The sequence below is a fragment of the Triticum aestivum genome, chromosome 6D (genome assembly GCF_018294505.1).
Source record: "Triticum aestivum cultivar Chinese Spring chromosome 6D, IWGSC CS RefSeq v2.1, whole genome shotgun sequence".
In the NCBI taxonomy this organism is placed as follows: Eukaryota; Viridiplantae; Streptophyta; class Magnoliopsida; order Poales; family Poaceae; genus Triticum; species Triticum aestivum.
The window spans coordinates 470,012,491-470,024,337 of record NC_057811.1 but is presented as its reverse complement, the minus strand read 5'-3'; the positions used below and the strand labels follow the sequence as shown (position 1 = coordinate 470,024,337).

General features: G+C 46.8%; 1 protein-coding gene and 1 pseudogene across 1 annotated transcript; one reads left to right on the top strand and one right to left on the bottom strand.

The window, feature by feature from the left end:
* LOC123142729 (cytosolic sulfotransferase 5-like) lies at nt 1-1,981 on the bottom strand (annotated as a pseudogene).
* A 4,630-nt stretch (nt 1,982-6,611) lies between these two features.
* On the top strand, nt 6,612-11,046 carry LOC123142728 (formin-like protein 18). The gene is made up of 5 exons (XM_044561501.1): nt 6,612-6,675; nt 7,333-7,654; nt 7,784-7,904; nt 8,035-8,130; nt 8,225-11,046. The coding sequence occupies exons 1-5, from the start codon at nt 6,612-6,614 to the stop codon at nt 8,393-8,395; spliced, it is 774 nt and encodes a 257-aa protein (XP_044417436.1). The 3' UTR covers nt 8,396-11,046.
* The last annotated feature ends 801 nt before the right edge of the window (nt 11,047-11,847 follow it).

Below are 11,847 nucleotides of genomic sequence, written 5' to 3'. Positions count from 1 at the left end.
TCAGAAGGCGAGTCCAGATCCCTTGAGCTTTTCTTTGGTGATCTGATCCATCTTTTCCCCCATTTCTCGGCTTATGTGGTTCGCCCAGTCCCCAACTTGTCCTTTTCTAAAGAAGGCTGAATTAGCAGGAAACCTGTGATCTCCGTGATCATTGACAACACTTAACTGGTTAACCTGTAGGCTCGTCAGTGTCTCAAAGCTGCAGAGCCTCGCCACCTCTTCCGGGACACCAGAGCTTTCCTCCTCCTGGCTGAACGGGACGCCGAGGAACACCGCGAGCTTCCGCGCGACTCCCACAGAGTCTTCCTTGATCTCTTCGTACTTCAAGAAAAGAACCTTGTCCGGCGTCGCCAAGCTTGCCTTCCAGTACTCCAGGCAGTGCTCCCAGAAAGGGCCGTAAGGCGAGAGCCCCCGGCAGAACAAGCAGTAGGCTTTGTCCAGCTCCATGGTGAAACCGAGACACAAACGCGTCCTTGGGGTCTCGGCAGAGGTACACCACGCGACGGCCGCTGGATGGACTCATCTCCGGCGGGAGCAGCGACATGGGAATGTGCGTGGAGAGAAGCCGAGGAGATGCAAGTGCGTTGAGGTCGGTATGGTCCCCGCCCGGGCCATGGAACTCGATGCACGGCACGAGCGGGTGAGGGTGGTGGGTGAGGAGGGGGTGGTCGCCGAAGCCGTAGCGGCCTCGGTTGGTGATGGCGAAGGTGAGGGCCTTGAGCCTGGCAGTGCCGCTTTTGGGCTGTGTGGCGAGGATGATGTCGTCGTCCCGGGGCTTCATGGTGACCTGGGCCAGCAGGATCCGCTCCAGCACCGTGGACCTCAGCCAGTAGTTCTTGTATAGGACGAGCGGCCCCGAGCACCAGTCATCACTACTTGTTGGGAGCGTGGATGTCAAATCTTTGGGGCTTATTGATTTGGATGGTGCAGCGCTCATGGTAGCACCGTCTTCTACCTTGGATGGAGCCTGAGCCTTGCAGGAGGAGGAAGCTGTCTGGCGTCATGGGGACGTCGATGGCAGAGTGGCCAGACAAGGTAGAAGCCTCAATATGATCTGAAGACGGACCTGTGGAAGATGGCGGCGACGACACACGAGTGCGTCTGACCGGATTGTGCCCCAGACCCGGTATGTGGCTCGGCTGGGGCTTCCGAATGAGTTTCGGCTTCCGGCTTTTGATGTTAGGCATAGGTGAGTGGTTTGGGTAGTGGTCCAGCTAGCACCCCTCATCATTTTTGATAGGAATAGCGACATATGTTGCCAAGATGGTGGTTTCAGACACATTGTTGTAACACTTTCTACGGTCCTCGAGAATAATCAATAAAGTGGCCGTATGCATCTCCCAGATGCAGAGGCCGGGGGTCATCCTTCTTTTGTAAAAAAACAATCTCCTCGGATTCATCACCAACGACAGCCCAGGACTCGAAGCTCCCCGTTGTGCTCGTTTTGCTCCCGGCTTGATTTGTTGTTGTTTTTAATTGGATTTGCATGTGATGCGGGGCGCAGCAAAGCACATAGTGACATAGCAGAAGTACGGAGGCGAGGCGGCTCGATTTTTTACACTGCGCTCCTATTGATCATTGTCCTTGCTGCTCTTGTTCTGCAACAAGGCGGCTTCATATCCATAGATCTTTGGTGCTCCGTTCTTTTCACCAACGCCTTTTGTTGCTGCTGCTGCTCACCTCCCTATTGCAACCCCTTTTAAGATTTCAGTGTTCTCTAAAGCTTGGGTGAATAGACTAATCACTCCAATCAGGTTCAGTTACTTGCACGACCGACGGACTGCAAAAGGCTCCAACCAAATCACTATACAAAGGCCTGAAACACTAGCATTAAGATTCAGGGAGCTTGATTTAGGATCCCTGACCAGCACGATGGTGACGCACTGACGCTCCTCTCCTCTACTTATATAGTAGAAAATGAACGTCAAACCTGTGTAAATTGCTGCACTGAGTTCAGGTTTACCACTGTATCGGTGCTCATCAACCTGAATCGGGCCTAGACGGCATAAATCGCGCACACTTCTGGTCCTAACAACCCACAAGTAGACCGCCAACTCAAACGATGTTTTATTGGAAGCAACATGTAAACAATACTGGGAGCGATTGGTTGTACCGGACGATACTTGCGACCTAAAAAACCCCATTGGAATGTTGAAAATAGTTCAGGTTTTCATGTATGGTAACATCTGCATAAACAACATGGTAATTTTACATACTGCGGGTGCGATAACTTATGCAGCCTAGGCCAGATAATTTTTTGGACCATCGAACAAAATTCTTGAAATATATCCGGTAACTTTTATGTGTATAGCATGCTAATTTATGCACCATAGACCTAATAGCTTATTTGCAACACCGTGCTAATTTCTACCGAGGAATTTTATTCGAAGAAAATTACCTCGGTAATTTCTGTGCAAATAGTATGATTATTTACGCACTTATCTGCTTGCTTACGATTGTGCCGTATCCATGGAGCATCCTCATCATTTAACTTAATGCTTGGGTCAGTGTTCACTTTGAAGGGCAGAATTTCACCAAACATATTATAATCTTCTGATATATCTGTCTTGTCCTCCACTCCCACGATGTTTCTTTTCCCTGAAAGAACAATGTGGCGCTTTGGATCATCGCATGATGTACTGATCATTTTCTTATCTTTCCGTTTCCTCGGTTTGCTACTCATGTCCTTCAAATAAAAAACCTGAGCGACATCTTTGGCAAGGACGAATGGTTCGTCAAGGTAACCAAGATTGTTGAAATCCACCATTGTCATTCCGTATTGCTCGTCCACCTTTACCCCACCTCCTGTTAGCTTGAACCATTTGCACCGGAACAAAGGGACCTTAAAGGAGGGTCCATAGTCAAGTTCCCATATCTCCTCTATGTAACCATAATATGTGACCTTTCGCCCATTCTCGGTTGCTGCATCAAAGCGGACATCACTGTTTTGGTTGGTACTCTTTTTATCTTGGGCGATGGTGTAAAATGTATTCCCATTTATCTCGTACCCTTGGAAAATCGTTATAGTCGAAGATGCTTTCTTGGCCAACATGTACAGCTGATCTCCAACATCATTGTCATTCATTAAATGTTTTCGCAACCAACTGCCGAAAGTCTCCATGTGGGCCTTTCTAATCCAGGATTCAGGCTTCCCCGGGTTGTCCGAGCGTAAAATATTCTTGTGTTGCTCGAAGTACGGAGCCACAAAGCTGGAATTTTGCAGAACTGTGTGGTGTGCTTCAGTCATAGAATGACCGTCCATACATATCGTGGATTTCCTTCCGATCTTGCCTTTTCCACTTAGTCTCCCCTCGTGCCGCGATTGAGGAATACCAATCGGCTTAAGGTCAGGAACATAGTCAATACAGAACTCAATTACCTCCTCATTTCCATAGCCCTTGACGATGCTTCCTTCTGGCCTAGCACGGTTACGAACATATTTCTTTAATACTCCCATGAACCTCTCAAAGGGGAACATATTGTGTAGAAATACAGGACTGAGAATGGAAATCTCTTCGACTAGGTGGAGCAGGAGGTGCGTCATAATATCGAAGAAGGATGGTGGGAACACCAACTCGAAACTGACAAGGCATTGGACCACATCATTCTGTAACCGTGGTAGATCTTCTGGATTGATTACCTTCTGAGAGATTGCATTGAGGAATGCACATAGCTTCATAATGGCTACTCGAACATTTTCCGGTAGGAGCCCCCTCAAAGCAATCGGAAGCAATTGCGTCATAATCACGTGGCAGTCGTGAGACTTCAGGTTTTGGAACTTTTTCTCCGCCATGTTTATTATTCCCTTTATATTCGACGAGAAGCCAGACGGGACCTTCATACTGCTCAGGCATTCAAAAAAAATGACCTTCTCTTCTTTGGTAAGAGCGTAGCTGGCACGACCTTGAAACCATTCCGGATGCCGGTCATCTGGGTCTTTCAAAAGTTGCTGGTCCTGCCGTGCTTCCTTTGTATCATTTGTCTTCCCATACACGCCCAAGAAGCTTAGCAGGTTCACGCAAATATTCTTCGTAACATGCATCACGTCGATTGCAGAGCGGACATCTAGGACTTTCCAATATTCTAGCTCCCAAAATATAGATTTCTTCTTCCACATGGGTGCGTGCCCGTCAACTCCCCGCGGAACTGATTGTCCGCCAGGACCCTTTCCAAAGATGACTTTCAAATCCTTGACCATATCAAATATCTCAGCACCAGTACGTTCAGCAGGCTTCGGCCGGTGATCTGCCTTGCCGTTGAAATGCTTGCCTTTCTTTCTTACGTTATGATTTCGGGGAAGAAATCGACGATGACCCAGGTACACGTTCTTCTTACAATTAACCAAACGTACACTTTCAGTCTCATGTAAGCAGTGCGTGCATGCATTGTATCCCTTATTTGTCTGTCCAGAAAGGTTACTGAGAGTAGGCCAATCGTTGATGGTTACAAAAAGCAACGCTCGTAGGTCAAATTCCTCTCCTTTGTGCTCATCCCAGACACGTACATCAGGTCTGGCCCACAACTGTAAAAGTTCATCAACTAATGGCCTTAGGCACACATCGATGTCGTTCCCGGGTTGCTTTGGACCTTGGATGAGCACTGGCATCATAATGAACTTCCGCTTCATGCACAACCAAGGAGGAAGGTTGTAGATGCATAGAGTCACGAGCCAGGTGCTATGGCTGGAGCTCTGCTCGCCAAAAGGATTCATGCCATCAGTACTTAGACCAAAGCTTATGTTCCTTGCGTCAGCTGCAAAATCTTTGAACACTCTGTCGATCTTTCTCCATTGCGTTCCATCAGCGGGGTGTCTCAACTCCCCGTCGGACTTACGGTCCTCTTTGTGCCATCGCAACGACTTGGCATGCTTTTTGTTCATGAACAGACGTTTCAACCGTGGTATTATAGGAGCATACCACATCACCTTGGCGGGAACCCTCTTCCTGGGTTTCTCGCCCTCAACATCGTCACCAGGGTCATCGCCTCTGATCTTATAACGCAATGCAGTGCATACAGGGCATTCATTCAAATTCTCGTATTCACCGCGGTAGAGGATGCAGTCGTTAATGCATGCATGTATCTTCAGAACCTCTAAACCTAGAGGGCAGACAACCTTCTTTGCTTCGTACGTACTGGCGGGCAACTCGTTATTCTTCGGAAACATATTCTTCAACATTTTCAGCAAATTTTCAAATGATGAGTCACCTACACCTTCCTGTGCCTTCCATTTTAGCAAATCCAGTGTGCAGCCCAGCTTTTTCAGACTATTATCGCATCCTGGATACAACGACTTTTTGTGATCCTCTAACATGCGATCCAAATTCTCCCTATCCTTGTCAGTTTCGCAGCGTCTCCGTGCATCAGCAATGGTCCGACCAAGATCATCAGCGGGCTCATCATGTGCCTCTTCTTCACCTTCACCTAACCCTTCCCCACCTTCAGCATCATCCTCCATGAAAGTATCACCGAAATGATCATGATAGTTGTCATCAATATCATCCCCTTCTTCATCTTCTTCCATTCTAACCCCTCTTTCTCCATGCTTGGTCCAACAATTATAGCTTGGCATGAAACCGTGCCGAAGCAGGTGCATGTGAACGTCTCTTGAGGAGGAGTAACCCTTCTGATTCTTACAGACAGCACATGGACAGATAATAAAACCTTGCTGCTTGTTCGCATTCGCCACTACGAGGAAATCTTTCAAACCCGTAGTGAACTCGCCGGAGAGTCGGGGACCGTACATCCATTGCCGATTCATCTGCATTATTATTATATAAAGTATATAATTAACCATCATGCATTTGTTAAACTAACTAGCTAGAAATAATACAAATTAAACAATGAACTACACACATGCATATTTTATCAATGACACATGAAAGGTTCAAGTTGCTAACCGCGATCGCGGAGGAAATATAAATGAGAAAGCTCAAGTGTGGCTCGGACACTTCATATCATGTTTGTTTCAGGCTCTCGGGCATTTCGTCGAACACCTTGTGTGCATAGGAGGAACCAAAAGCAAACCCACCACCCCCTTCTGAAAATTGTGAAGTGAGCTGAGTGAAGTGAAGTGAGCTGAGTCCTATATATAGGGATGGGCCTTTAGTCCCGGTTGGCCTGGCCAACCGCGACTAAAGGCCTTCGGGGACCTTTAGTCCCGGTTGGCCAGGCCAACCGCGACTAAAGCCCCTCCCGTCCGCCAGCTGTCGACCGAGCGCGCTGGGCACAGATAGTTGGTCGCGGGTCTCCTCCCGAACCGCGACTAAAGGCCCCTTTTGTCGTGGTTCGATTGTTTTGGGGACTAATGGGGGCGTATGGAAGCCTCTTTTTCTACTAGTGTTCTCCTATCTAGTATATCAATCGAGGACATCTTGAAGCCAAACTTATTCTTTATTGTCGCTTTTTTCTTCCTTTTTGCAGTTTTCAGTTTCCAAAAGCATGGGGGGCTTCTAGCACGGGTGGCGCCTGAGGTGTGTGCTCAGCCATGATGTTGGTCTAAAGCCTATTGTGTTTCTCTGAGTAAATTTGAGATGGTGGCCATTATCGCTACTCGCTACCTTTAGTTTCAAGCTTCCATCCCGGCCACCCCATCTGGCACCATCTAGTCGAAGATGTGCACCAGCGCCACCCCCCACGTGCGTGTCCCCGCACAATCTCTGGTCCACGCCGAACAGGGTGAGCTAGAAATGCCAACAGACCTGAGGAGTGATGGAAACCGCCTGACATCATAATAGGCCCATCATGATACGTTACCATCGGAGTGGGCAGCACAATGCGACTGTGGCTGCCGGTTGTGACCCCATAGATAAAAATGAAAAATTTATCTCTTTGAGACCATTGAAAAAAGGCATTGAACGAGAAAGAAATCGTGTCCGCACGGTATGTCAGGAACCGCCCGCATGCAACTTTCAATGGATTCTCACTGGATTCCACGACGGCGGGCCCGGCAACGACGGTGCAGGACGCGTGGACGGTGGACTGGGTGGCAGGGCGCGTGGACCGGGGGACCGCGGGTTGTTTCCGTGAAAAAGGAGGGGTTTTCCTCAAAAGTGCGGCGGCACCAAGGCGTTCTACTGTCGAGGGGGCCGTAAAGATACCGTAGAGTGTTATATATTTCATGCACAAAGATCGCATTGTAGTGTTTCTCGAGTTATGAGACCAATTCATAGCGAGAGACTTCAAAAACCAAATGTGTAATTTTGTCATGCGAGGAAATCCGTTTCCCAAACTCCACTCCACCAAATCAAAACCCAGAGGCGGGTCCGGCGGGGACAGCAACCCGAGCTTGGCCTTGGCGTGGAAGCTAGGCGGAACAGAATGGCGGCCCTGCAGGGGAGAAGGCTCCTCCTTCCCCTTCCCCTCTCCCTCCTCGCGCGGCAAGCCCTCCGCCGTGCCGTCCCACCGCCCATCCCCCGCTGCCGCTTCCTCGGCTCCTCCTCCCCGCCCGCGGCACCGGCCTCCCCCTTCCCCTCCCCGCCCGCACCCGGCCCCGCTCCCCGCCCGGCTCGCTCCTGCCGACGAGCGCCGCGGCCGTCGTGCCGGCCGCGCGCGGCGCTGGGTCCCCCGGCCTCGAGATCTCCGCTCCGCAGCGAGGCCGGACCACCTCGGGCTGGCCCCTTCCGTCGTCGGCATTGCTCCACGCCGCGGCGCCCTGGTAAGGTTTCGGTCCGTACCGTACGTCCTTGCTCCGTCTCCCTCCGGGGAGAAGAAACAAGAAAGTTGGTGCCTTTTTTTGATCGTCTGCTCACAGCTTCTGCTCTGGCGTCTCCCCTCCCTTCCCTAGGGCGCTCTGGACATCGGCCACGGCCGATGACATGGTGGGCGCGCTCATGGGCGCCAACTTGTCCGTCTTCATGCTCTGGCGCGTGCTCGCGCATCCCAGGTTCATCACGGATCCTCACATGGTTAGTAGTGTCTTGGTGACCTGATGGTTACCCAAGTGACTTATTTTGCTTTGGTTTCGCAAGTGCTGGCCATGATTTCACTAACTAGTTCACTATGACACAATCACCTGATGATTCTGTGGACGAGCAGGTTTGGCTGGACATGTACTTCGGCGGGCGGCTGCACACGCTGCTCACGAGCGCCTCCAGCAACGTGGATCCCATGTTCATGAGGAAACATTTCATGGTTGGTGCTTGGTGGTTAATTTCTAATGTGGTGGTCTGGACTGGAGACAGTGGTACTTTGAGTCTATGACCTGATGGTTTTTGTTGATGAGCAGATCTCGCTGGACAATTTCACGAGTGGGCGTCTGCACACGATGCTCACCAGTTCTTTCAGCCACATGAACCTTAAGCACCTCTTCAACAACATGGTCGGCCTCTACTTCTTCGGCTCAAGCGTAAGACGGACACTCACTCTTGTCACTCTGTCATCTCTTCTGTTCTGTTGACGATACAGAAATGGAACCCAGGTTTGTTTGTCAGGCTGAAATTGCATAACTTTGGTTGATAGGACTGATTACTGAATTAGCGTCGCAATCTCTCAACCGGGGGTGGTCTTGGTTCAATTCTATCAGTTAAATGTAGAAATTTACTTGCATTAACTTTGGTTCATGTACTTGTCGAAGATCAATAACGCTTCCTTCATCTGAAAAAGGAGTGAACTGGCTTTCCTGTATGTAATTATTTGTTATCTTTCCTGTATTAGCACTCAGACCAACATTATACATGATCTAGGAGTTGCTGCAGTAGTATATGCTTCTGGAACATGCCTTTTTGTTGGACTGGAAATGTGTAAATGCTGCACCTCTGATAACTTACATATGAACACCGTGGTAACACTGATCCTTGGGGAAAATAATATTGAAAACATATCCCCGATAATTTTTGCGTAAAGATCATGATAATATATGCACCGCATACCCAATGACATACGTATAAACACTGTGGTAACTTTGAACCCGAGGCCAAAAATTGTTGCAAAAACATATCCTTCAGTAGTTTCTGTGTAAATAGTATGGTACTATACACGCCATAAACTCAATAACTTAGGTACAAATACCATGATAATCTTTTTCCCGCGGTAAAAAAGTTGTTAAAAATATACCCCCTCTAACTTATGTGTAAGTACCTTGGTAACATACACGCCACATATCTGATAACTTACTCAAAAACACCATGGTAACTTTTCACCCTTGAGGAAAAAATTGTTGAAAACATTCATGGTAACTTTTCCGTGCAAATAGCATGATAACATACACACCGATGACGTGATAATTTCATTAGCCTAGGCGTGGTAGCTTTTGACTCTAAAAAAAGTCATTGGAACATACCAACATGAGATTGATTTTTGAAGGTCTTAATCGCGATGAACTTTTTTATGCAAAATTAAATTTTTGAATAGGGCCGACAGTTTGAATTACAAAACATTTTTAATTTTCAAATATAACCCCGGTAACTTATATGAAAATAACACGATGATATACGAATGGAATACCAGATAAATTACGTAGAAACACCATGATAACTTTGACCAAGGAGGGAAACAAGTTAAAAAACATACCCCTCGTAACTTATGTGAAATAGCACGGTAATATACGAACCGCATATCCAATAACTTACGTGCAAACAATGCGGTATTTTTTTTACCAAGGGGGGAGTTGTTGAAAATTATAACCCCAGTATCTTATATGGACATAGCACGATAACTTGCATACTACAGGCGTGGTAACATATGTAGTAGAGGCATGATAACTTCTGACCCGAGAAAACTCATCGGAACATACCAATACGGGATCTAGTTTTGAAGATCTCGTCGTGACGAATCTTTTATGCGAAAACGGTTTCATTGGACCGATGGTTTGAGTTACAAAACATTTAGAATTTTCGAAATAAAGAGATTCTATGATGACATCAGCTTGTTTGCCCTCTAGTGCATACATAAATGTACACGTGAAGAAGCGTGTGAGAACCATTTTTATGTCTCGGTAACTTATGTGAAAATACCACGATAACTTACATACCACAGGTGTGCTAACTTGTGCAGTCCAAGCGTGATAACTTTTGACCCGGGAAAAAGTTGTCGAAACATAGCAACATGGGATCTAGTTTCGAAGATCTTATCGAGATGAATCTTTTATGTGATAACAGTTTTTGCATCGGACCGACGGTTTGGGCTACAAAACATTTTAAATTTCAGAATAAAGAGAATTTAGCATGATATCATTTTTTTGTCCTCTAGTGCATGTATGTAATTAGAGAGAAAAATACACGATGAAAGAAGAGAGTGAGTCATGCTAATGCATGCATGCATGTAATTAGAAGGAAAGAAAGAGGTGTGTGTGGCAGTTTTGCTATCTGCCACACATGTGCCAAATAGTGCGGTCCTATATATATATTGCATTATTTTCTTTTCCTTTTTTTCTAAATTACAGTGAGTGGCAACTGGATACGCAACCCGCATTAAATGGTTTGTTTATGGGCAGCAGGTACAAGTACAACCACTGAAACTCCAATGACCGCCAGGTACGGCGAGGCAATCGATGGATACGATCGAGCTGCCCTATTTTATAAGGAAAAGGCGTGTTAGTGCACTTTTCTTTTTCCAAATTAGTATATAGTAGTCCTCAGTGGCAATCGGTAACTTTTTTCTTAAAAGGCTGTCATGACTAGCTTTGTTAAAATCAAATAATTGTACATTGTCTACGAGCTTGCTGACCAAGATGTGAGGGGACGCATTCATCCAAACAAAAGGAGTAAATTGTATAAAACTACTATAATTCGGGTTAGGGTTCCAAAAAATTACTGAATTTTTAATTTTCGTTGAGACCTACCAAAGTCGGGGTTGGCTGTTTCAAAAAACTCAAATCCTCCGTTGCGAACATTTTAAACCGGTTTATGACAGGTAGGACCCGCTCCTAAACAATCCGTTTGTTGCAGTTTTGTTAGACCGTTATCTTACATGTTGGACCCATGTGTAAGTTATCTCTTTTTCTGTCTTTTCTTCTCTCCCTCTGCTGCAGCCACGGTGTCGCTGTAGCAGGGCCGGCAAGGCAAGGAGGAGGAGCGACGGCGGCCGGAAACGAGGAGCAGCAGGGTCTGGCAAGGAGCAGCAGCGACGCGTAGCCGACAACAAGTAGCAGCAGGGCGACATCAGTAGCAACCGGTAACCTTTTTCCTTAAAAGGCGTGTTAGTGCACTTTTCTTTTTCCAAATTATATAGTAGTCATGAGTGGCAACCGGTAACCTTTTTTCTTAAAAGGCCATTATGACTAGCTTTATTAAAATCAAATAATTATACATTGTCTACGAGCTCGCTTATCAAGATGTCAGGGGGCGCGTTCATCCAAACAAGAGAAAGCTCATTATAAATACTATGATTATTTAGCATATATGCCGCCTGATTAGATAATCGATAACAATGTTTAAAGATGATCTTTCCTATTGACGTAGATGTGTCCACACAGTCCACGAAATAGCTGGCGTCGCATCCCACCCACCATCTAGACTGTCCGGTGCGAAAGTTGATCACTTGCATAGAATTAGACTCAACTTCTGGTCGGTTGAACCCAAGAGAATTGGCCAACTCAAGTCCATCTCTCATGGACATTGCTTCATTTGTAACCACATCAGCAGCAAAAGATATATACTTGCATTTAGCAGCTATAAAGCTACCTTTGTCATCTCCCAGGACAGCAGTTATTCCTTCGTTCTCATAGAATGTTGCATCCATATTTACTTTAATGAACTTTGGGTCCGGTTTACACCATTTTTGTTCCTGAGCCACACTAGCAACCGGTAACCTAACCAACATATTTGATGGGAGTCTTCCTTTTCCTAGGTCACATGTGGGCACAAGGTACAACCACCACCGAAATTAGCCTAATCATGTGGTAGAGACCGG

Excerpts from the sequence above, each read along its gene's own strand:
- LOC123142728 (XM_044561501.1), top strand. The coding sequence starts at position 6,612 with ATGTGCACCAGCGCCACCCCCCACGTGCGTGTCCCCGCACAATCTCTG. Across the intron at positions 6,676-7,332 it reads TCTGGTCCACGCCGAACAGG|GGGAGAAGGCTCCTCCTTCC; the intron begins GTGAGCTAGAAA and ends GCGGCCCTGCAG. Across the intron at positions 7,905-8,034 it reads TCATCACGGATCCTCACATG|GTTTGGCTGGACATGTACTT; the intron begins GTTAGTAGTGTC and ends GTGGACGAGCAG.